At 38.9% G+C, this 27,310-nt stretch overlaps 1 protein-coding gene across 1 annotated transcript in view; it reads left to right on the top strand.

The window, feature by feature from the left end:
• olfml2a.L (olfactomedin like 2A L homeolog) overlaps nt 1–27,310 on the top strand; it is a 49,735-nt gene that overhangs the window by 16,830 nt on the left and 5,595 nt on the right. The window contains exons 2-5 of the mRNA XM_018229566.2: nt 6,796–7,059; nt 12,205–12,312; nt 15,851–16,027; nt 16,881–17,139. Of these exons, the coding sequence (XP_018085055.1) occupies nt 6,796–7,059; nt 12,205–12,312; nt 15,851–16,027; nt 16,881–17,139 (808 nt within the window). The remainder of the gene's footprint in view (nt 1–6,795; nt 7,060–12,204; nt 12,313–15,850; nt 16,028–16,880; nt 17,140–27,310) is intronic.

Below are 27,310 nucleotides of genomic sequence, written 5' to 3' on the forward strand. Positions count from 1 at the left end.
CAGCATCAAGGCAGTATTTTCAAAACTGCAAGTGTTTCATTTATTAGCAGTGTCAACACTACATGTTTCGGGTATAACCCTTTTTCAAGTGACACTAATTCTAATTCTATCGCATTGTGATACTTATAGAATAGAATTAATCCTAACACATTATTCACTAACATCTTTTAAGCGATAAAAGCATCAAATAGTGCGATCGTTACAGTGAAATTTAACACCTCCTAGGAGTAGGCATTACTACTTTAGATGGATTAATAGAGGAAGATGTAGGGAGGAGCTGTAGGGAAGCAATTAAAGACCTTTATGAGGAACTGGAGCCTTACCTACCTCCATTAACACATTATCATGATACCTCGAGCAGGTCCAGAATGCACTGCGTTGTGTCATGGAAGTATATTACGTTTCCCAGGGAAAGGAATGACTAGAATACTATAAAAAGAGACTTCTACTCTGCCAGTGGTATCCAGAATGTCTTAGGTGCTATAGAATGCACTAACGTGTGACTATATCAAATGCCCTAAAATATCGCACAAAATAACGCATACTATAAAATACCCAACACAATTCAGCTAAAATAAACATAAAAATACCACTTCTGGCCTGGCCACACGGGCAGATTAGTCACCAGGTGACAAATGTCCTCTTCTTTGCGGCTACTTATATCCCGATCTACCTTCCCCTGGCTTCCGCCGGCTAACATTGAAATCGCATGGGGGCAGGCACACGGAGCGCTTCATTTTCTGAAGTTGGCCGTAATTGCCTCACGAGGAAACTTTGGGCGACTTCGGAAAACGAAGAGCTCCATGTGCCTGCCCCCAGGTGATTTACATTTTTGCCAGCGGAAGGCAGATCGGGGAGATTAGTCGCCGCGAAGAAGAGGAGATTTGTCGGCTGGAAACTAATCTCCCCGAATCTGCCCGTGTGGTCAGACCATTTGATAGACTTTAATGAATCGATCCTTAATTCCAAAAATATAAGAGGTGATGAAATTTTTACGCCGCTATAAATAACATTCTCTTTATCAACCTTTAGTGAATCAGCCCCATAGAGGCTGAGGTTAAAAACAACACATGTCCATCAAGTAGTTTTGCTCAAGTAAACCTTAGTTAACATCTAGATCTAGACAAGAGGAAAGATTGAGTGGCTGTGTTAAGTTAGACGTCATTGGCAAACACAAGTGCATTATTTTCAATGCCCTCCTTGAAGTCATTAGTGAACAGGTTAAATAAAGGTGGACCCAATGCAGAATGCTACTATTCCAGTTAGAGAGTGTTCCTCTGACAACTACTCGCTGTAGAAAATGTAGAAAATAGCTCCACCAAGACCAAAAGAGTCAGTTTAGAAATCAAATTCTATGTGGCTCTACTTAAAAAGGCTACATCTGTCAAATTCATAGGCCTATCATTACGTCAGCTTTACCTCAAGTCATTGATACAATAACACTTAAGAAGAGTCAGATATAAAAAAAAGTACTTGTCGATGCATTCTGAGCATCCTTGCACAATGAAGCATAATAAAAGCATAAGGGGCAGGGCATCCCCTGGTGAGCCATAACACTAAGGGGCAATTTGGAGATGTTTGCAGCCTTCCTGACATTTGAGTTTTATCGGAGAAAAAACTAGAATCAAGTCGCGGCACTTCATTTTCCGAAGTTGCCTCACGAGGAAAATTCAGGTGACTTCGGAAAACGAAGTCCCACAAGTGCGATCCTGCTGGCGATTTTTCATTCTAGCCGGTGGGAAGGCAGTTAGGGGAGGTAAGTCGCACCGAAGAAGAGGAGATTTGTCGCTGGGTCAATTAATCTCCCTAAATCTGCCCGTGTGCCCTGACCCTAAGAGTCCATGGGGAATATTAATCGAAGAGTGAAGTTAGAGTTTACCACAGTCCTCTAGAGTGAAATTCTGCCACTCTCCATTCATTTCTATGGGATAAATTACACCTTTCAAAATCCCCTAAAAATGAATGGAGAGTGGCAGAATTTCACTCTAAAGGACTGTGGCGATCTCTAACTTCACTCTTTGATAAATATATCCCTTATGAGTAAACTGCAGGAAGGATATACTAACAATAAAGGTGAGAAAGTTCAGAGAAAACACTACCCAGCAACAACAGCTTAGTCTGTGTTTAATTAACAGTGTCCTCCTCAAGGAAGGAATGTCAGAAAAGTATATATATATATATACACATACTGTATATTAAATATTAATTGACATACCATTTGTGTCCAACATTTCAGACCTCATTAGGACCTTCAAGGATACCAGCTAGTGATCAATGTGTGACTTAATTACTTAATTACTAGAGAGTGTATTTAGGTCACACATTGATCACTATTTGGTATCCTAATGAGGTCTGAAGCGCTGAACACAAATGGTATGTAAATAAATATTTTTTTTTTTACTTATCTAGAGTGTGCTGGTCCTACCTGCAAAACTGTATGTTTTTTTGACCATGCACCTCAAACAAAAAGCAGTGATAGAATGATAGAGACACTTTTTTTCCCAATATATATATACTGTATATATCAAGATTTGAGGCAGCACCCACAAAAGTAGGAGACTGGTTCAGAGGTCAAGCGTTTGGTCACGCGCTCACACACACACATATATAAAATCTACGGTATCAGTAATATAAATTTGAATAAAATGCGTCTTTGCATATTTCCATTACATATTATGTAAATTACATATGATTTTGGTTTTGCATTGAGAACTTATAGATAAAATAGGGTCTCCTTGCATGATAGCCCCTTATAAAGATATGCGGAGGTAATAAACACTACATACTGTACAAACAGGCCGTTATGTATTGCAGTAGATTGCAACAACATAATGTCAACAAACAACAAATCCATTATTTTTCTATACTAAAAAAGCACAATTCTTCTGCATACAGGATTTCAAGAAAACCAACATTTCATTATTATTATGTCAAGTGTTTCAGCCCTATCTCAAGAGAGGCCAACTAAGGCTAGAAGTAAGTAGCAGTGATCTGCTTGGACATAAGGCCTGGTAACCAGCAGCCAATATAAATCCCAGCTTCCTCTACTCATTGTAATGCTGCCCACTTTCCCTTGCCTTCTCCCCGCCTGAAACTAGACACAAATACTCACTGTCAAACAATAAAAACAAATCATAAAAATGTCAAGCAGGGCACTTTTCTTTTATGTTTTTTTTTTTTCAGAAGGAAGAAAGTATTAAGTGTTAAGTGTTTTGACATAAGTGGGCCCTAGGGGAGAGAAAATAGTTTACAGCTATATGTGAGCCAGCTATTGCTGAACTATAGCTCACAACATGCAGATATAGAATTGCTTTTCCCCAATGAATACAGCTCTGCATTCATTCAGCAGCACTGCATGCATAAGGAGGGTCGGGAAGCATACAGGTGAACCTATGCACTTCATGCCAGATGCTTGAAAAAAAGTAAATTAGTGAACTATAATAATGTGTATTTATCTATTAACTCTAATAATGACAAAGTATTATAAGTCTTGGTGTGCTACAGCGCATTGGTGCTCAGTCTTCTCTTGCCACGTACAGTTCCCTTACACAATTGAGAACACACATCGAACACACTTGCAATTGAAAGGCTGCTGGTCTTATCAAGCACATATGACAAGTGACTGAGGAATTTGGCAACACACCCTTTATAGGTTCAACCAGACAACTCAGAATTTGTATGGGATCCTTCCAGATGAAATCTAAGCAGTGCAGATACTGCACAGATTTTAGGGCAGAACTTCCAACTTGCAGGTGCATATTTTTTGATATCCTTAGCTTGATAACAGGAGACTCCTCTGTATAAGTATGGGTTCATTTCCATTTGGGTTTTCCTTTAAAAATCAGTGAGGTATGAAGGCATAGCTTAATACACTGAAAAATTAATTGTCTGTATTTGGAAATGCATTTGGAAAAAGGAGACGCAATATTGCTTACTTTTGGTAAAAACAACATATAGTTGTAACCCTTACTGTGCTATCTATCCAGAATTCCTCAGTCTAGGCAAGAACTAAAGAAAAAACTAAATAAAAAGCTAAGGACATTAGGAAAAATATGAATAAGGAAGCTTACCGCTTTCCATGTAGGATCCGGGTGCTCATACTCCAAACCCTCAGCAAGGGGGAAAAATATAGGCAAACACGAAAAATAGAGATGGCACTATTCCGGTATCCCAAAAATATAATCTAATCAAATGGAATCCAGGAGTCACAAAATATTAATAAAGTAAACTTTATTAACTCCTTTATTATTAACTTTATTAACTTTATTAATATTTTGTGACTCCTGGATTCCATTTGATTAGATTATATTTTTGGGATACCGGAATAGTGCCATCTCTATTTTTCGTGTTAGGCAAGAACTAAGCCGTACTCTAAACATTATGGTCTATGTAATGGTTCATTTAGAAAACAATATAAGCTTCAGTTACAAATGTAGTGCAGTTTTTTTCCCCCTAGAAATCCAGCGTTCTTGTAGCCACACTCTGAACTGCACCTGATGCAATTGTGCCTGCCATTAATACAGCATTAGCATGCAATTATATGGGCACAAGTCTGGTGGAGCTATCAACACAACCCACTGAAGGAAACCTGAAGCTACTGCTACTTCCAGGCAATGTTCTAGGTACTAGAGGCAAATTGTGGTATGCACAACGAATTTTGTCTGAAAAGACAACATTTTGTATCAATTTTGAACTGAGCACACAGTTTTTAAAAACTGCGCATACAAGTTTAAAATTAAAAAGAATTTCTTTGTGCAAATATCCGAGAAGGAATTAAAAGAAACATTGCTTCCAGGGTTCCCCAGTTTCAATAGGTGCACTTGCATACAATTCTTTGTGAGTATCAAATGAATAAGCGCTCAATGCAATGTGAGCATGTTAAGGCTAGGGCCAGATGATTGTGGATCTCGGTCTGTAGAGGAACCCTTTTTATACACACATGCAGTTGCATATATACTGAATTACTTGTGAGACAGGGGACCAGGGATTGTGCAAGGATTAATAGCATGTCAGTTGCATATTTTATTAGCCTAGAGTGCTCCCACTACCCCTCTTGTATTTTTGTAGAGGAACCCTGGCCAAGAATCCGCTTCCCACTGCTCCTGCTCCTCTTGGGTGCTGGCAGGCACGGGTAAATTTCGGCACAGAGCCGTAACATTTTGCATTTCGCTCCAAAACCCGCAGTGCCTACATAAGAGAAGGGGAGCAGCCAGCCAGCAGGCGAATAATCCATATCATGTAGCCCTAGTTTTAATGAATAGTGTCAATACAACATTTGTGTTTGTTTTAGCACAACTGCACTTGGTCGTAAATTACATAAATGCTTGTAAATATGTGTTGAATGACCTTTCTGGGCATACAGTTAAAGTGGTCATACTATGAATGAAAGCAACTGACTTGGTTCTTCCTAACCAAGTGGTCCGCTTATTGGCCCAGAATAGCTTTTGTTAGAACTGTCCTACTTTTTCTATGTTGTGGGTTAATTATTGTGTTTGCAGTAAAGTTGTGTGAGCAGTTTGAGGGCCATAAAAATATGCAGGCCCACCAGCCTTCAGTTTGAAACACTACAAAGATTTTAGGTTAAGGTAAGCTTTGCTTATTAATATTTCTCTCATTCACTGTTCATTCATATTATTTAGGGGCATTAGTAGAGGCGTGGTGGTGTTTGTTTTGGTGGAGCGTAGTTGGATGATTCAGTGTTTTTGGCAAAAGCCTCCATTTTTATTAGCAGTCTTTGTGTGCAGAGATTATGTTTATATCCCCCTCATTTTCACTTTAACAAGCAGTGACTCAGCCTTCTCCACCTCAAATCTGGGAAACAGAGGTTAATTCGAAGGTCCCAAAGGAAGTCTTGAATTAGCTTCTTCATTGTCAGAAAAGACTGCAGGTTTGGAAGAACTGAGACGGGATGGGCGAAAAGTAAAATATACCCTTTTATGACTAGTGCTTTCCTTTCATTACTTTTTTCCCTAAAGTAGTTAAATATCAAGAATTACCTTAGTGTGCACAGTGCATTCTTTCTTTGCAATTTTTAATTACATATGAATGGGGCTAAGAAATGGTCTCTAGAATCTCTCTCTCTCACTTTATATATAAATATAAATAAAATGTAAACATTTATTTCTGTGTGCACACTGTACTATCATCTACTGCCGGATACACACATCATACATGGGTTACTAGAACGTAGGTGGTGGTAAGGAAAGACTGGGGGCACGGATGGGCATGGTCAGAACATGTCAATTTGGAAATGTTAGGTGGAACATCATAGAAACCTACAAGTAGCAGCTACTAATCCCCTGCGTAATATAACTCCTATAACCAAATTACACCAGACTGGACCGACCAGGTGATATATATGGTTTTTACCTATTATGTACATTATGTTCCTTAAGCCTCACCAACAGACCATTTTTAAAACAGCACCAGTTTTATGGAAATTCAATTACTGAAAGATAATATAAAGCTGAACTGATCTTGTTTTTAAAACCGGAAAATTTAACAAAAAAGTGTTGGTATGTATAAAAGCAGTGTGAGATGTCATATTGATAATAATCCCCTATGAAAGGTTTAAAGGTGGCCATACACGGAGAGATCCGCTCGTTTGGCAATGACGCCAAATGAGCAGATCTCTCCCTGATATGCCCACCTTGAGGTGGGCAATATCGAGCTGATCCAATCGTGGGCCCTAGGTCCCAACGATCGGATCCTAACGATGGCTAATGGGCGGTCTGAGGTTTTCCATTGTCTTGTTCCAGCACTGCATAGCTAAATGCATATCTTTTGTTTTCTTAGGTGTTGGGAGATACAGATCAGGTTCAAATGATTTCCGAGGGCTCGGATTGTCGATGTAAATGTATTATGAGACCACTAAGCAAAGAGGCCTGTTCCCGTGTTAAAGGTGGCAACATGCGCGTGGATGATTATTATACAGTGGAAACGGTCAGTTCGGGCTCAGACTGCAAGTGTTCCTGTACAGCCCCTCCATCATCTCTCAATCCCTGTGAAAATGAGTGGAAGATGGAAAAAATGAAGAAACAAGCTCCTGAGCTATTTAAGGTACCAAAAAGGATTATTGACGTCACAATTACAAGCTCTTATGGTTTCCCCGAGATTCTAAACTGTTGGTTTAGTGAAAACTCTGCAATTTCACTCGATACAGAAACAAATCTAAGCCATGCCTGTGGAAAGACAACTCAAATATGCGTCCCTGCGCTTACCAACTAATTTTATCCCTTTCACAGAAAGTCATGGGAAAGCCTCTGCGATTAATGCTTTATCCCATAAAACCACAAATCTGTTTTCTGGGCTAACTCCCTAAGGTTCATCTTAACTCATCTGTCAGAGGATGAAGTCCAACCCCTAAACCTTCTACTCTTGTTTAAATAAAACTGTCTTGCACAGTGGGAAAACGATAATCCATAGCTCGCATTTGCGTCAATCATCTATCTTAAATAACATTTATTTCACTCTCCCATATGTTTATAAGAATCATTCCGGCTGAAATGTTTTCTCCCTGAGGGATCTTTAATGCAGTCATGGCCTTGTCAGATATTTCTTGTAATGTCTTGTAATTTTTTCAAACTTAGATTATAAAGCAGATTTCTACATTAAATGGGAAATAAAACCAAATCTAGCTTGAAACTTCTTTATAATACTCCATGTATTATTATTATCTTTGATGTAGCTCTGGCACATTTATTCAGCACATTGTTCATTAGTCCCTGCCCCAGCAGAATTTATAATCTAGGGTCACATTCATAAGGAGCCAATGTATGTATGTAAACTGGAGCTCCTCTAGGAAAACAAGGCAGACGTGGGGAGAACATACAAACTTTTTGCATTAAAGTTAAAGGAAGCCTTAATTCACAGAGGGGGGTGCCAATACGTTAGGCACTTCCAGATAAATTAAATAGCTATGTTTGTAGAATTTTGGAAAATCAGGTGAGATGGCCAAGCATCACTGCTTCAGAAAGACTTCCGACTAGCATATTTTCCCAAAGAGTGGCGGCCCAAGGAAAAAACACAGCAGTTTCTTTATATAAACTATAGTTGTGTTTCTGAAGCAAAAACATCCGTTTTACAATTGCAGTGCAACAGTACATTATATAATAAAGCCTTTAACCTATGTCTCTGCCCTGCTGCAGCCACTGAGGAATAATCCGGTTTCAGGAGAGGAGACTTATCTGATATAAAATGTAGAAGCCTCATGTTATCTCTCTCCATCTCATTGTACTACTGTAGTGGCTGAAGGGACTTCTTTGGGTCAGTTCAGGAAATAAAACAGCCACAGTGCAACAAAAAGCAGTACTGAGTGCGAGACACAGATTCAGGACTTTGGTAAATTCCACTTCATGGCAATAACGGTCTAATGTTTGGGATCTACAAAGAAGCCTTTGAAATCCAAGTGTGGCAAATGTCACAAGCTCTTACTAAACGCTGTGCTCTGGAAAAATACATGCTAAAGATTCTTGTTTTTTCTCCTGCATGTCCTATACTGAGAATATTAACAAGATTTAAGCATCAGCACACAAAAAAGCAACATAAAACAACAGTTTTCAAAGATTTGGAAAATCGAATGACAAAACCTGCCTGCAAGTTTAAGGCATATTTCAATTTGCAATTTACTAAAACTAGTAAACGTGTAGGAAAATAAACACAGGCCATGGTCTAAAAATTTGTAAACCAACTCCCATCGATGCAGTGTAAATAGAAGCGGTATTGCAACAATTTCTGGTTTGGCAAGTGGCTTATTACACTTGTGGCATATTCCCCCACCCACATGAAAATACCCCAACATATTTTTATGGTTAGGGCATTACCTATATTATTATGAATGACAAATGGCAGGGAGCAGACCAGTCCCTGGATCAACTGGTACTATGAGCTATCTTCCATAACCCTGTATTCCCTCACTTGCTAAAAAGCCACCCAACACCCAAGTATTAGAGAGATTATTATATGATCCCCTAATATATTTATACATAGTTATCATATCACCCCTTAAGCGCCTCTTCTCTAGTCTGACCATCCCCAATTTGGGCAGTTAAATAACTTTTGGTTTGATATACCCTTGTGGTTGCGAATATACTCTTTTGGCAATTGCCATATATATTATTGGATTGTTGCTTAGTTTACTGATAGAATTTCGAACAAGATTTTCCATACCTTTTACCAACTTAGTTGCCCTTCTCTGGACCTTCTCTAATACAATATTATGATTATTATTATTATTATTATTAACATTCATTTATATAGCGCCAGCGCTGTAAAGTAAATGTGTTTATACTAAATCACATTAAAGGAAAACTATACCCCCAAAATGAACACTTAAGCAACAGATAGTTCATATCATATTAAGTGGCATATTAAAGAATCTCTCCAAACTGGAATATATATTTAAGTAAATACTGCCCTTTTACATCTCTTGCCTTGAGCCACCATTTCGTGATGGTCTGTGTGCTGCCTCAGAGATCACCTGACCAGAAATACTTAAACTCTAACTGTAACAGGAAGAAGTGTTGAAGCAAAAGACACAACTCTGTCTGTTAATTGGCTCATGTGACCTAACATGTATGGTTTGTTTGGTTTGTTTGTGAGTACAGTGAATCCTACGATCCCAGGGGGTGGCCCTTATTTTTTAAAATGGCAATTTTCTATTTATGATTACCCAATGGCACATACTACTAGAAAAGTGTATTATTATGAAAATGGTTTATTTACATGAAGCAGGGTTTTACATATGAGCTGTTTTATGCAATATCTTTTTATAGAGACCCACATTGTTTGGGGGGTATAGTTTTCCTTTAATTACATACATAGAACATATGGAGTTACAGTTAATAATGTCCTGTTTGTCCTGTTATTTATAAATAGTTATCATATCACCACTTAAAGGGGATGTTCACCATTAGACTGGAATATGAATAGGAGAGGCCTGAATAAAAAGATAAGTAATAAAAATCAGCAATAACAATAAAATTATCAGTCTTACAGATCATTTGTTTTTAGATGGGGCCAGTGGCTCTCATTTAAAAGCTGGAAGAAGGCAAATAATTCAAAAACTATTTAAAAAATGAAGACCAATTGAAAAGTTGATTAGAACTGGTTATTCTATAACATACTAAAAGGTAACGTAAAGGTGAACCACCCTTTAAATGCCTCTTCTCCAGCATGATCAACCACAACTTGGCCAGTCTTTCCTCATAGCTAAAATTTTCCATACCTTATACCAGCTTAGTTGCCCTTCTCTGTACCCTCTCTAATTCAGTAATTTCCCATTTGAGCGCTGGAGCCAAAAACTGTACAGCATGTTGTAGATGGGGCCTTACCAGCAGGCCCAGAAATAGGGGTAGACAGAAGAGGCACCTGCCTAGGGTGCAACGATAGGGGGGTGCTGGGCAGGTACCTCTTAAACTGTCTTCTGCCTACCCCTAGCCCATTATCACAGCTCTCTTTGGTTTCCCACCCTTTGCTGCTCTCTCCCCTCTGTCGCTCTCCTCCCCTGCGTCCCCTCCATTGCGCTCACCTCTTTCACTCTCTCCCAATCCTGCACATGCGGTCCATTTGGGGCGTATGCGTTCACGTGGGGGGGGGCAGGGATGCTTAAATAAAAGATTCTTAGCATAAGAGAATACACTAATTTAGTCTAATTTGTTTATAGGTCAACCCCTCTAAAGATTATATATATCTTCAGTAACCGCACTCCAATCAAGCAATCTCAGGGGTGCACGGCCAATTCTCAATCATATAATCAGAATTTGGAATAAAGCATCCCTGGGCCAGCACTTCCCTTAGTAAATATATATATACTTTTTCAGAAAGTACCCGCTCTTTTTTGTAGTCCAGTGGTGGGTGCTTGGTCAAGAGTTTAGCATAGAAAGTTCAGATTGAACCTGCACTCCAATTGTGTTTAAATTGATTTTATTAAATCATCACTCATTTTTTCCAATGTTTCAGCCCCCTTTTGGGGCCTATATCAAGGCTTACGTAGGAAAATATGATTTAATAAGATCAGTTTAAACACAATTGGAGTGCTGGTCCAATCTAAACTATATAATATATATTATATATATATATATATATATATATATATATATATATATATATATATATATATATATATATATATATATATATATATATATATATATATATATATAAACACAAGAGCCATGAATATCCTGTATCTGGATATCCTTAAAAACAGAGCTTAGTGATGTCATCGGTTATAATCTGAGTTTAGTGATGTCATTTCTGTTACATGACTAACTGAAACTTGTGTATTATAATAAATAAAGTACCCCCTGTTGCAAAATATTAAGATATTAGAAGTCACCTCGAAGCTCCATGATAGGGACCGAAACGACGGTTTTACATACCATGTTTTTTCTACAAACCCAAGACCCTTGGTGCTGGCATTTTGTTCGTTTTGTATATGAATTTGGATCCGTGCACAGGGGCAGTGTAACATATATATATATATATATATATATATATATATATATATATATATATATATATATATATATATAATACACAGACACAAAACACTAGCCTTGTATACTATGCATGTCCTAGAAGTAAAAGAATGCCTGTCAATAATGTTAGTTGTTCGTTAGCAAGGTGTTGCTTACCAACCCCTTGGATGATGCTCCCAGTGGTCTCAAAGCAGGTGATTTTTTTTTTTAATTCCTGGCTTGGAGGCAAGTTTTCATGTACTACCAAAAGATTATCCTGTAAGCTGCCAGTCCACATAGGGGATACCAAATAGCAAATCACAGTCTTAATGTGGCACCCCAGGAACTTTTTTCATTCTCAGGTTGATCCCCAACTCTTTTGAATGTAGCTCACGAATAAAAATGGACGTGGAATGCCTGTCAAGCTTACTGTTCTTACAGTAAAGGTCCAGTTGCGTTGCTTTAAAAATTTTATTCATCAAGATAGAAAGGATAGATTCTTTTACTCTTTTCCAGCGGACACACAATGACATGCACTTCCAACCTCCAGATTAATACAGCCCCTCTTAGTTATATGCTTGAGTAAAGTAGAGTGGGAAAAGCTCTGTGCACAAAATAACACCAATGAAAATATGATCTAGTTAAAAATGCTCTCAATGTTCTATCAAGACCTATGACATCATCTTTCTTCTCTGAAAAGCTGATCCCTCATAATGAATCATTCTATTATGCTAATTTGTTGCAGTTGCAATCTATGGTTGACCTCCTGGAGGGAACGTTGTACAGCATGGACCTAATGAAGGTGCATTCCTACATCAATAAGGTGGTATCACAGATGAACACTCTCGAAGAGGTAAGATTGATTCCCATGGGCTTCCCTGACCGATAACTGGCGATCGGACAAGTTTAAAAATGCAGTTGGATTGAGGAATCCTTGCTCCTTCTGCCTGCATTCCCTGTGTTGTGATCTGCTTGTTGGGCCTTAGGGACAACAATCGGAACAACCCAATTTTGCCCACTCACGGTGGGCATATCAGGGCAAGATCCTCTCATTTGGTGACCTCTCCAAATGAGTGGATCTGCCCATGTATGGCCACCTTTAGACTGAAAAAATTAGACCCTCAAGGTTTGGTGGAAAGAAAAAAGTCTTATGTGGCTTGGCAGGGGATTTTATAGACTGGGCGCAACCCAAGTGAGACTTTGTGGGAAAGAATGTGGGGAAATAATAAGGAAGGAAGAAAGACAAACTATAGAAGACCTTCAAAGGCACATACAGGAAAGATGTTGAAACCTGAATTTCATCCTCGTTATAGTTAAATTAAGCAGCAACAACAGAAAATAAAAGAAGAATATATTGATACCTTTAAAATACATATGTCTAAAAGGTTTTATAGGAAGTTTGAGGTAGCAGTTTTCACTTGTGACTTCCTAGTATGCTGATCCAAGCGTTTGGTTTGGGTTAAATATAGGTAGTGCTGAATGTTATAGGTGTAAGGCCTGGCATGGAAATAGGAAAGGGCTGATGAAAACGGTTATCTGCTAGGCCAGTCCAACCCAGAGTTTGCCTCATTACATTCATTTCTCTCAAGGCATGGTAATGTCTTAGTACAAACATATTTGTTGTTATATGTTTTCTTTATAAGTGCAGCAGCTTTTGTATATTAGGAATACTGTTACGTGATGAATTCTAATCACTGTCTTTGAAGACATGCATATAAATCTCGAGTACTAAATCTACCTTCCCTCCCCTCTGAAACCAATTGTTTTTTATTGATAAATCAAAGGCTCTGTGCCAGTAAATCCAGAAAAAAGAGGCTATGGATTTTGACAGGTAATTTCCTTCCCCACTTAAAAGCTGTGGCATATGCTTATTTTGATTAGAAAAATATGAGGAGTGAGCTCAACAGCATTCATAAAGTGCAAAATAATAAGAAATATCTGCTGGTGCTAACACGCAAGTTAGAATGGTAACATCAAGAACTATATTTATTATGTAACTTCGCTTAGCAAAATGGGTGGTTTGTATAGAAAGCATTTTAGGCAAAACATTATAAAAAAACTTTCTTTAAGAAGCTGTAGTACAAGGAGAGTATTCTTTCTTCTTGCAACGCCTCACCATCCGAGTAGGAATGAGTAGACATTTGGGTGCAAGCAACATCTGATGCATGCCCTACTGTAATTTGACTCTGATGTCTTCAACTGTAGGAAGAGATATGTAGGGGTAAGAGGTATTGTTAAATGGGTAAAAGACTACAGTATAATCCCTACATACTATATTTTCTAGAATATCAGTAACACATTTTAGAGCCAAACATTATATAACACCAGCACAGGAAGCTTTTTTTTTTTCTCAATAAATGAAGATCATTGTTTACATCCTGTTTTTCAGGCCCCCACACTTTTGTTCCTTGGCATCACAGACAGATGTGTTTTTCTATTGTGAGAATCACTGACATCCTAAATTGGAATGATGGACTGTGTTAGACTTGTTTTTGTGCCTAAATAAAGCATTGGAGAGGTTTTTTTGGCAGAAGTTCTTTTAGATTATTGTTTTTTTACTCTATTAGAAAGACACATTCTCTCCAGGCCTTTTAAAATAGCAAGTATCATGTGACTTGAATTTAGCTTCATATAATGCGGATATATTCAGCAGTGCTTTACAAATCCAAATTTCTTTTTACAGAGATGAATATTAACTGAACGTAGCAATAGTTTAGCTGTCAACTGACTAAAGGTTTAAAGTGGTTGATGTCAACGTAAGGATTACCGTGTAGGCTGAATGATAAATGAAACTTCACTAGCTCCTGCTGTTTGTGGACATGATAATTTAAGCTGGCCACAGAAGCAAAGATCCGATAGTACGAATAAATGTACGATTGGACTTTCCCATCTCCTGACCTGCCACTAACCATTCATATCAAAGTCTTTCCATTCCGACCAAATAAAGTAATTAAAGAACAGATCAGCCGATGTTCTGCCCCTGACAGCAATCGTACGATAGAAAAGCTAGTGACAGTCTCCCACTGAAAATCGCAATACACACAGAGATATTACCCGCAGCCGACAGAAATTTTCTAACCTGTCCGATCGACCAAAGACCGATCTCCGCCGAAAAATGTCAGGACTCTCCACACACGTACGAATCCTCGATTCGTACGATGAGATCTTTGCGTCTATGGCCAGCTTAACACTTTACTTATATACACAAGTCTTTAAGATAGATTATTCAAAGACAGGGGTTACTAGACCAGTGCAGACCTTTTATTAAATTACACGTAAGATTGAGTTTTGTGGAACCCTAAGCATAGGAATGCTGAAGATGACTTTGACTTGACTGATCAGTGCTTGAACTAGTATTCATATTGCACGAACATTATATGCAACACTGTACAAAAGGAGAAGTAGGTATATAGACAGTGCTTTAAAATTGATGCAGAAAGTAGATAACTGTTGGTGTCACATAGAGAATAAGGTATGAGTGGCTAGTGATAAGCTGAGTCATATAATGAAAATATATTTGGAATGGCAAAGGGTCAAGCAAAATCAACAGTTCAAGTTTTTGGGATAGACTTTAGGACAGGAGTATAAAGAATTTTTAAACAAAAGAGAGAATTGGCGTGACATGGGGGTTGGGAAGAGAAGAAAGGCTTCTTTAGACCACACAATTATTAGAGTGTGCCTGAATACAGAGGGAGATAAATAACACTAGCAGGACACCAAGGTTAAAGAAGTGAGTGTTCAGTGCAGTGAGGCAGAGACAGATCCAAGGAAGTGGGTTAAGAGGGCAGATAGTGAAGTGACAGGTTGAAAAGTGCTTAGTAAGCTCATCATCACAGTGGGCAGTTTTTCTATATTTTGCTGACATTTTTTTTGCTGCATCCTTTTTAATCCTGTGTTAGTTTTGTCTTTAAATTGAGAGTTAGTTGCAAACGGGAGTACTTATGCCTCTAAAACAGTTGTATTCAGGGCCAGATTTACATAGCAGGCACTACTAGGCCCACTGCCGGTTATTGCCCCTGTCTCCTCCCCTTTATTTGTGCAAATTTTCATCCTCGGGAGCAAAGGGTATTGGCGCATTGGAAATTTAACACTGCACAACTCCAGTGTTTTTAAACCAATGTGTGTGTGGTTGGGCAGCATGCCATCCCCTAACATCCTGCCGCCCTGGTGGCCTTTCCAAAAATCCGGGCTTGGTCTTTGGCAGGACATAGTCATTGAGTAGACAATGGAATTCAGTTTCAGATGAAGATAGGAAGGGCCTCAGCATCAGAATATTTTTGGCACCCTTAACCAAATGCACTGGGCTGCAGTAAAAGCCTTGAATCAGTTTACAATAATTTCATTACAAGGTATTCTACATACATTTAGAAAATTCTGTTTCTCTTTTATAGACAATAAAGACAAATTTAAGCCGAGAGAACGACTTTATGAAAGAAAGCGTTGTGAACCTGTCCAACCAGATGAAGAAATATGAGAACTATTCTGAAATCATGCTGAGTATAAAGAAGGAAATTTCAAACCTGGGGTATCAGTTGCTACAGAAGGATGCACCGGAGAACAAGGCACAGGTACAACAACTATAGTTCTATTTGCACCCATCGTGCCTGCTACTAGTGATGGGCGAATTTATTCGCCATGCACGAATTTGTGGCGAATTCCCGAGATTCCGGCGTGTATTTTTTTACGCCCCAAATTCGCCCATCACTACCTGCGACCTAAGTATGCCCACTGCTGCCAGTGGTGGAGTTCTTTTATACTGTAGTTTCACGCCTGCTCATCTCCGCCCCTTCCTTGACATCAGAGAGGGGTGGGTGCTTGTGTATAGATACACATAATCTCCTCGGTTAGGGTTGGGTGCGGGTTCCAAAAGGTCAGGTTAGGGCCGAGTGCAGGTCAACTTTTTGTCGACCCGCTCATCACTATTTTTCACTTCTCTTGTCTCAAAGCTTTATTGAGCAGGCAAGGCTAAATTTCAGCTGTAATGCTTGCAATTATATTGCAGTCATGCACCTCCTATACAAACAGAGAGGGGTTGGCAGAGTAAAAAGCGATTATATACTGGCAGTGGATGAATCTGTACAGGGGTACATGCACCTGGTGTTACTAATGGTATAACTGTCACTGCTTAAATCTCTTAATGTGTTTTATTCCACTACCAGAAGTCAGGAGATATCAGTTGTTATTGACTCCATTAAACATCATTTAGGATGTTCAGAAGTCATCACTCAAAGGCCATAAAGCAATTGCTTTATCTTGGCAGAAGAATTCTGCTCATTAATTGGATTTATGATCTGCTGCTTTCGTTTCACAAATGTTTCCCAGTAGTGCTACACTTGAATGTAAAGGCTTAGCCCACATTGCTATTTCTTGACAATGTATTTGCAATTAATCCTTTACAGATAATCTACTATTTTTCTTCAGAACACAGCAGGAGTCAAACGTCTCACCAAATTGTCCAGCAACAAGAAGAATGAAGCAGAAAAGGCTTTGCCTAAAGTTACAAGGGAAAAGCCACCAAAAGCAGAAAAACCCAAAAAAGAAGTCGGCAAAACCAAACAAGTTCCTCCTCAGCCAACACCAAGGCCCAGATCCCCTGTCCTTCAGCCTGTGGTTATACGTGGTGTAACCTATTACAAAGCCAGGCGCCAGGAGGAGACTGAATATGCTGCAGGCAACAGAGGTAAGTACATATTCACTTGAATGTGTTTGTTTTGGCAGATACTGAAAAAACGGAACTCCCTAATATGTACCTATCAATCTCTATTACTAAATTGCATCTTCCCTTAAGCTCAAGCAATGGGACTTGCAGTTTAACGCTAAGTAACCTGCACATCCTACACACACCTGCCTTTGTCTCAAACTAAGGGCCCCTCCTGCCATGAAGCATGGATAGAATCTTGCCTCAGGCGGCAATGAGCAGCCAGTTACCAGCGGCGGCAAAAAGCCGCCTCCTGTAACTTTAAGAGCTTCTAAAATGGAAATTTGGCTAGTGCAAAGAGCACTATAGTGCTCATTGCACTAGTGATGCGGCCCCCCTTTGACCCACTCAGTAAAGGAACTAGGTGGGGGCGGGTCCTGGCGCGGGCCGTGCAGCCGGGCCCCCCCTCCACCCTCGCCCGTGCGCATTTTCTTTTCGGCTGCAGCCGACTCTAGCCGGCTGCAGCGCACACAATCTGCCGGGGGGGCCCTGGCCCAGTAGTTACACCACTGGACCCACTTCGACGTTGCTGTTTTAAGTGCAGATTGGTGTCAGCAGCCCTAGGATCACCCCAGCTCAAACTGCATTGTTTCTCTGACAACTATGAAGTGAAAGGAAACGAAAGCTGTAAACAAACATGTGGCTTCTGGATTATATGTGGCTTCTTTCCACATATAATATTATAAAAAATCGAAGATTGCCCTGGTCTAATAACCTATAGCAATCAAAGAGACAATTCATGTGTTCTGTGTATAATTTATGCTGTAGCGTTGAAAAGCTGCTATTTTAGTATATGAACACTGACCTTTTTTATAACCTTTATTCTAGAGTTAACCAGCTGCTACATACAAAATACAGCCATTATTTATACACTATACCCTGTGTTAATTATAAAATAAAAATGACAACAATGAGGTCCTAGTACCAAATACATAATTTCATGTGCCATGTCAAGGTCCCTCATTATATGGAAGTCCTATACCACCTATTGGGGGACTAAATCTCAAAGTGCATGTTAAATACTTATACCCCCAGCAACCTTGTGCATTAAAGTATAACAGAGCAGTGGAAGTCATGGTTACTTTCCCTTTACCCAGGAGCCCCAGTGGGACCAGAAAATAAACTTTAACTGATTAACCATACACTTGTTATTGCAGCTAATATGAGGCTACAATATGTAGATGACAGAAAGAGAAGTGCAAGCCATCGGACATGTTCCTAATTATCAGTGCTCTGGATGGTGCTCCCACCACTAATGTCACCATGCAGGTTGCCTTAAAGGGATACTGTCATGGGAAAATTTTTTTTTTCAAAATGAATCAGTTAATAGTGCTGCTCCAGCAGAATTCTGCACTGAAACCCATTTCTCAAAAGAGCAAACAGATTTTTTTTGTATTCAATTTTGAAATCTGACATGGGGCTAGACATATTGTCAATTTCCCAGCTGCCCCAAGTCATGTGACTTGTGCTCTGATAAACTTCAATCACTCTTTACTGCTGTACTGCAAGTTGGAGTGATATCACCCCCCTCCCTTCCCCCCCTCCCAGCAGCCAAACAAAAGAACAATGGGAAGGTAACCAGATAGCAGCTCCCTAACACAAGATAACAGCTGCCTGGTAGACACTTTCAGTTACATTGAGAAGGAAAAACAGCAGCCTGCCAGAAAGCATTTCTCTCCTAAAGTGCAGGCACAAGTCACATGACCAGGGGCAGCTGGGAAATTGACAATATGTCTAGCCCCATGTCAGATTTCAAAATTTAATATAAAAAAAATCTGTTTGCTCTTTTGAGAAATGGATTTCAGTGCAGAAGTCTGCTGGAGCAGCACTATTAACTGATGTGTTTTGAAAAAAACATGTTTTCTGATGACAGGATCCCTTTAATTAACATGTACTATGCACATCTGACAACTTACAGTGGCCTAACAAGGATATGACAGATGCTGAACCCCTAACCTTGCAGAAGGCAAAATATGAGAATGGTGCACAAATGCCAATTCAATTGTAGACACTACCTAAGTATGTTATAGTCTAGTAGCAATAGTAGACAAAAGATTAGGGAAAAGAACTCACAGTTCACCCCCAGTCTAACGGTGCATGTAGTACAAACCAAGAAAAGTATATTCCCAAAAGTAACAAAAAAGGTTTAAAAGTAGAAACACATTTGTTAGGACATAAAAGACAAAATCTCACTGGGGCACTTACTCGTAGTCTTGCAGAAGGACCACTGGGATCAATTGGGTACCATGGAGCATATATAGAGGGAAATAGCACCCCATTCATAAGACTTCATGCTATAGAGCATATTATCTTAGGGCTTTAATAAGTGTTATCTTAGGGCTTTACATGACCCTAACAACTGATATTCTTTACAGGTCAATGCTTTAACAATCATTTTATGTTCCATTACACGGAACATTTAATAGCTTTCTTTCCAGGGAACAATTTTTTTCTGCATAATTGTTTTTATGCTTATGAGTAGGACATGCTATATTACTGTATTTGTCTTGGCAGAGGCTATGGCAAAGGTTTTCTAATGATCATAAATATTCCGATTTTGCTGTGATCTGTGAAGAATGCCTCGGCCAAGACAAACTACTGGTATGGCACATCCCACTTATGTATAAGGGCAATTATGCAGACGTTAATGTGCTGCATGCATGCATAAATTTGTTCTTTCACGCTGACCCATTATTTATGGCAAACCAATTAAACAGAAACCGTATTAAAAGGGTATTTGCCTCCCTTTAAACAACGAAAATGTTATCCAGAATGCTCAGGACCTGGGGTTTTCTGGATAGCTGATCTTTCCGCAATTTGGAACTCTCATACCTTAAGTCTTTTTAGAAAATCATGTAAAACATTAAATAACACCAATAGGCTGGTTTTATTTCCAATAAGGATTAATTGCATCTTAGATGGGATTAAGTACAAGGTACCGTTTTATTAATAGGGAAATCATTTTTAAAAATTTGTATTATTTGGATAAAATGGAGTCTACGGGAGACGTACTTTTCTGTAATTCGGAGCTTTCTGAATAACCGGTCACTAAGATTTTTGTATGCCTCCATTACAGTTGCGGCTGATGCATAAAAATGAGTGTGCACATGAACCAGACAAAATTTCACTAAATCTGCTTGGCATCACTTCCAGCATTAACAACTGAAATGACGTCTGCTCCTAATTTTTTAGCTGCAAGCTCACTGTGGCAATTAATCCTGGACACATAAGGAACCCTTTGGAGGTGCCGGGAGCTCCAAGGTTCTCTGTGTGCACTTGCAGAAATTAAGTAGCAGGAAGCGGGGTGAATGTTGCAGCGCCAAGCAAAGCCAAATGGAAGTGCAAAAAGTTGCTTTAGATGCAAATACCTTTAAAAATGTAATTGTTTTGTGCAACTGGGTGAATTTTACTTGTGCATTTTACATGACTACCACCATTTAAATGCTAGCACTTAATTTGACCTCTAGTGTGTAAAACCAGTGTTATAGCACCTTAAATGTAACATTTTTTCATCTATGAAGATATTTAATTTTTTATTACTTTAACTGCCCTTTTAAGTCCTTGTTTATTTCTCTTTGTGCCTTTGTTGGGAGTGTGCCAGATGTGCACGCTCACTGTCCAAGGGGCAAACTTACTTACCTTCAAAGTTGCGCCAGCATTGGCTTTGACGTACTTCGCCAGGCGTAGATTCGCCAGGGCTGCGCAAATTCACGAAGATCCGAAGTTGTGCACAAGTTACCGATCGTTTGTGAAGTTGGGCTAGTGATGTTACGATCAGCGTTCGAAGTTACGCAGGCGAAGGCAAATTTGCATACGGCGTGCAGTTAAAGTACAATGGCCATATATGCAGCAGCAAACACATTACACTACACAAGGCCAGGGAACCTTAAATGTGTTCTAATGTCCTACACATGTGCCCACAGTATAGTTTAGGTTCCGTATGTTATCAAACGTAGGGGGGAAGGAGGGGACCCTAAAAAAATTGTGATCTTTTTCAGCCTATCACCCTATAAAAAGTAAAAGACGCCAGCGTTTTTTTCGGACTTAGAAAAAATTTCAACTTTTTTTGGACCATCCCTATCTACTCTATTGCACTTCGTCTGGTCTGACGTGGCGAAGTAAATTCTGGTGCACGAGTTAGTAAATTGGCGAAGTGGCAAAATGACTTGGTGAATTTTCGCTAGCGTTAGCCACTTCGCCCTTTAGTAATTTTGCCCCCAAGATGGCAAGCGCCTATGCACAAAATCATTACTTTTATAGAGGTGTTGAACTTTAAGCTGAACTAAGTTCAGTTTATGAAATATGGCAATTCTATCCAAATTTATTTTTTAGTTCACATTTTATTTATTGAACTGACGATAATACATATTTATAAAGTACTAACATACTGTGCAGTAGTGATGTGCGGATCGGGATTTTCAAAACCCGCCCTCCCTTCACCCACCGGAGCACGACTTCCGGGTTCCTTTTAATAGACCCACAGCATCCCGCCGATGACATCAGAAAAGGGGCGGGGCACACATCTATAAAAGCTCAACCCAGAAATCGGAAGCTGCCATATGTAAGGTCGGACCCACCCGTTACCCGGAAAGGGGGGGTGCGAGGTCGGCCCAACCCGCCGGATCGGTATCGGGGCGGCCCGCACACAGCACTGTACAATAAATGGGTGTAGATGGTGAACAAACAGATTAAATACTAAAATATACCAATAACAAGATACAAGACTTGAAGAGAGGGCTTGGCCCAACAGAGCTCTGATACCATTTTTGCACATTTCTCAATGGAATTTACCTGGCTGTAAGGTGTGAGGTTGGCACTATACGGGGAAGGGACAATAAACTAGAGTATGCTTGTGTATTGGACATTTATGCTATTTTAAGGAAAGCATAGTCAAAGAATTTCAAAACAAATTCCTCATAATGATTACATTCAGAGAACGATTTCTATATATATATATCCAAAGTTATTTTTTGTAAATTTCTTATTTCCTGGAGTTTGTATATAGTAGAAGAGGAATGTTTGTTAATCTCTAGGTTAGTTTATTTTGCATTTATCTATTTGCTAGTATTGCCGTGAAGGGAGTGATGTAAACCATGATGATTTTCTAGGGTTAATGCCAGGCAGCAGACATTCGTGAGCATAATCCCTAATGAAACAGAGCTTCCTTTTAGTTTATTTCCAGTATGATAAAGCCCTTTGTAAAATTCCAGCGCAACGATGGTGATGGGAAATTCACAGATGTTTCTTTGCTGCTACAGTCAGCTGTTTCTGCACATTTAATAACATACTTCTACTATTGTCTAAGAACTCTGTATCTGGGGTGTAATCTGTATGTAAGTAGAGCCTGACGCCTCGGCCGCGTGCTGCCTGTGGGCGAACAGTTGCACGATGCCTTAGAAAAGGAACACTGAAAAGATGATCCAAAGAGTAGGATGACTTTGAATCCTTAACCTTTCCTAGGCAGTTCTAAAAACAAGACACAATCAGGCACTGATAATGGTAATCCAATCTAACAGTTGTTGGTTTGACATTAATATGGAATGAAAACTCCAGTCCTTCTAGAGTAGGAGTGAGCAACCTACTCTAACTTAGCCCAATCGTCAATTTTGTATAAAGTTACAAAACAGCAAACAGCTGAGCATTAGCACTGCAGAAAAGTTATCCACAGTATCGCTGTTCAACTTGTTGTTATGTCCCTCCAACAAAGCATGTTGTCTGGGTTTCATTACAGGAAAATAATGAGCCTTGTTCATAATCTGACTATGTCTACATGCACAACATTATTTTCTCTTTGCCCAGTCTAGTGAATGATCACATCAGAGCCTATTACATCTTAGTTGTAAGGCCTACTAACTCTTCAGTATGTTCCTTGACCTGTATACTTCATGAAACATTTCAGTAACACAAGCCTATTGTAATGATGTTTGCACCAGGTTTACTAGTCAATCAACAAGTATCATTTACTGGTTTGGAAGCAAACTTTTGATTGGTTGCAATGAGTTAGAAGATCTAGTTGAAACGATTACCTTACCTAAGTAAGTATGGTAAGAGATGTAACTTTTTGTGGGTTATGCACACTAAGACCTATTGAGCAGGTTGAGAACTGGGATCATGAAAACTCTTTTTCTCACACCAATAACTTGTTGCCGTGTACATTTATGTCTTTAAACTGTTAAGATTTTTTTTGTAGGTTTTTAGAACCCCAGCCAAGTGAAAATGCTTGGCACATTTTTTATGCACCCTTTTCTTATCTTGAATATTTTAAAAGAAAAAATGTTAATATAGATGGCCAAAACAAACAGACACACAAAGGTTCTAAATGGAGAAAATATGCTACATTTTTAAGCTACACATAATCTGGGGAATATGCAAGACAGTAGATGTTAGCCCAACCACATTTTCTTTATTTTAAAAATACTATTTTATGGATGGAAACCCGATTGGTGATTTGCAGAGCCCTTTGTGAGAAATGAATGCAGATAAGAGACAGGGAGGTACTTTGGAATTCCTATAAACAAAAATTGCTGGGCAACAGAACAAAAAATGTATGATTGAAGTACCTTCCATTCATGCACATTTTAACACAGGAGCAGCCATAACAATGTATTTGATCAATGTGACTTGCACTTAGACTGGATATTATTACTAATTAGTAGAACATTTGTTAGCCAATTTTTTATTCCTATTACTGAATACCAAATGAGCACACAGCAGTTTTTAAGAGTCAATTGAGTAATACCATAATGCTTTCAGTGTTCGGGTTCTTAAAAGGAAAACATAATCCACAGAAAAACAACAATATCTCCGGTATAACTTATATTACTCTATTGTTAAATGAAAATATTGCAGGCCAGGGCTTTTGTTGCAGCTCAGTGATGCAAGTGAAAACTTGTAGAACATTATATATATATATATATATATATATATATATTCTTTTACTTCATGACATAACTAGTCTTTTAACGTTTCTATATATTACACAGAGACATTGTCCTTCCTACTATTTATACAGCAGAGATTGAAGATTCAAGAGTAGTTCTATATTCCAACAACATTGCAAGGCATGTGGAATCTGAATTTATTGGTTTGATATTATTATAGCCATGGGGGGTGCAAAAACCTTTCATTTGAAATGTGTGTTATCAGCACAGTCTGGCTCTATACACAGCAAAGACTATGTTTACAATGCCTGAAGGTATGAAGATTAGCAGATAGTCTGTTTCCTGTATAGAAGACAGAGTATGTTTTGGCATATCAAGAAGGCAATGAAGTACAGGAAGCATCAAAAAGTCTCTTGTGACCTTCCGTATTTCATTTGTTTTCGATCACTCATGTCTTACTGCACAAGCTCAGATATGAACCTTACTTTATGGTCAGTTTTCTAGATGTCTTTACAGCCATCAGCGCTGATCTCAAAATCCACCACTCATTTCGCAGAAGAATACTTAGCACGCAATACACCTCTGCACAGAGAATACACAGGAAGGCAATGAGAAAACAAATACCACCCCAAGTCATAATACAGAAAATATAATGGGCTCTTCAGATGGAGATACTATTTATGGGGAATTAATACCCTGCCAAAGACACTTCTGCTATTTTCATTACATTTACAGGGACGATTTAGATGTTTGGTGACAGTTCTCCCAACTGCACATGGTGGAATAATCAAGGCCAATGTGGTCTCCAGACAGTGTGGAATCTGCTCTGCAAACTATACAGTGGCCAGACAGAAAGCAGAAATACATGACAGCAAACATTACAACCCCCACACCTGTATACTGACCAAAGAAATCAATCCTACACCAAACCACATACAGGAATTCAACTCCCACACCAATTTGTATCCAAGCATAGCACATCAACACCTAACTGTAACTGTTCTTGCTGCAGAAATATGTTTGGACATTTGCACAGGGCAGAGAACTCTGTTTTCATGATATGCTTTAAAAAATAAACAAAAACATAAATATACAGTAAGTAAAAAGCACAGTCCCAAAGAAACATTTTAATATTTGTCTGCATTTTGGAGGAAGTAGCAGAAGTGCCTTTCTAAAGGAGAACTGACCGTAAAAAGGAATATAGCTAGCAATCACATTTTATATGCCGAGCCTAGTGTAAAGGCTCAGTCTCTATAACGATAATGAGCCCGGCCTTCAGTTGGACACAGGAGTTCCCCATCTTGGAATTTGTTAGGAGTATCTGTGATGCATGCTCAGTGAGCTTTAGGCAGCTGCTGAGATGCTAATGCACTTGTTTCTGAGCTGCCGTGTAACTAGAATCTGAATAAATTACTAATCAGCCTCACATTATATTGTGTGTCTGTCCTGAAGTAGCACATAGGATGTGCTGTGAATCCAGAAAAAAAGAATATAGGGAACTACTAGGGGAGGGCTACTTATTGGAGGCACAGATATTCTGTACTAAAATTCTATGGTTGCCTTGGTCTAATACAGATCCCTAAACATAATGTGCAGCATTATTTCACATTCAGAGCAAATATGGGTGTTCTTCATGGTTATTAATAAATATGTCATACAGCCATGTCAGAAAGCTCCGAATTACGCAAAATGCCATTTCCGGTAGATTCCATTTTATCCAAATAATCCAAATTTCTTTTTTCCCTGTAATAATAAAACAGTTCCTTGTACTTGATCCAAACTAAGATATAATTAGTCCTCATTGGGAGCAAAACCAGCCTATTGGGTTTATTTAATGTTTACATGACTTTCTAGTAGACTTAAGGCGTGAGATCCAAATTATGTAAAAATCCATTATCCGGAAAACCCTAGGTCCTGAGCATTCTGGGTAACACATCCTGTACCTGTATCTAATTCACTAGTAATTTATTTCTACCAAGATTTTATTATTTTAAAATATAGGATAAGCATCCCTCAGCTACAAGAAGTTTTTAAGAATATGTGCTGCCCTTGGACCCTAGGCCATACCTACCACATTGCTTGCGCCTCCCCTGTGCCCAGACTAGGGTAGGAAAAGGGCAGGATGTTTTAAAAGTACCATATATCTGGTTTTAAACAGAAAAGATTCAGCTGTTACATGTATCAGGGGTGGCATTGGAGGTGTTATACGCATGCAAAGAAAACATACATCTGCAACTAATGACTTGCCGATAGTAAAAACACCATGCTGCAAAAAATACAGGTCTATGATTTCAGGTACTGACCATAGTGTGCACAATTTATCATTATCATGAAGATTTTTCATAGCAAACAAACGAAAAGGATTTTAGACGTTGTCACAAAAGCTGCTTAATCGTCCATTTTTAATCTTTACTGTAATGCAGTATTTGAAGAAAAATCACAGCAGGTCTGTTTCTATTGGTTATGCCATTGTTGTGAAGTTGTTATTGGATGACGTTTGCCAGAAATGAACAGAAGCAATGATTAATAGATATGGCTTTACATGCAAGCTACTTGCCAGGTAGAAGTTTAACATCTAATAAAAAATTAGAAAAAAATGTAATTCACAATAAAATGATGACTACTTCCAAATTCTCTCAGAATATTAATATCTACATCAAACATGAGATTCATTTGCTTATGATTTCTCCCACATCCCTCTCGAAAGGCAGATAACAGAGTTCTCTCCAAAGCATGGGACAGTGTCTCTTTATAGTTTTTCTTGTACACGTAGGTAGATATACTGTAGGATATATTGTATGTATAAGAAGCAGACCAGTCAGTTGCAGTGTCTTCTCAAACTACTCACTGGCTTCTACACTAATATTTCAGTAGTAGTAATGTAGATCTTACCTAAAAATTCCTATACGTGATCAGACACCACATGATCAGACACCTTGGCATAGGCCAAGGTGGCAGCACATTTGCCTATGAAGGAACCCAAAACTATATCCTTCTCGTTTAATATTGAGATAGGTGTAAAATCTTAAAGGGCAGTGTCAGACTGGCCCACAGGGATACCAGGAAAACTCCTGGTGGGCCAAGGTGTCAGTGGGCCCTGCTGCTTCTAAACATTTGGCCTATTTCATGGCCATTCCCTATTTCTATGAGAATAAAGAGGCTAAATAGATGGAATAATAGATTATAGTATGTAAAGAAAAGAGAATAGGAGAATAGAGGTTGAGTAAGCAAAGGAAGAAAATAATACTTTGAGTGGGCCCCTGGTTTAAAGG

This window comes from Xenopus laevis, chromosome 8L, assembly GCF_017654675.1.
Source record: "Xenopus laevis strain J_2021 chromosome 8L, Xenopus_laevis_v10.1, whole genome shotgun sequence".
Classification (NCBI taxonomy): domain Eukaryota; kingdom Metazoa; phylum Chordata; class Amphibia; order Anura; family Pipidae; genus Xenopus; species Xenopus laevis.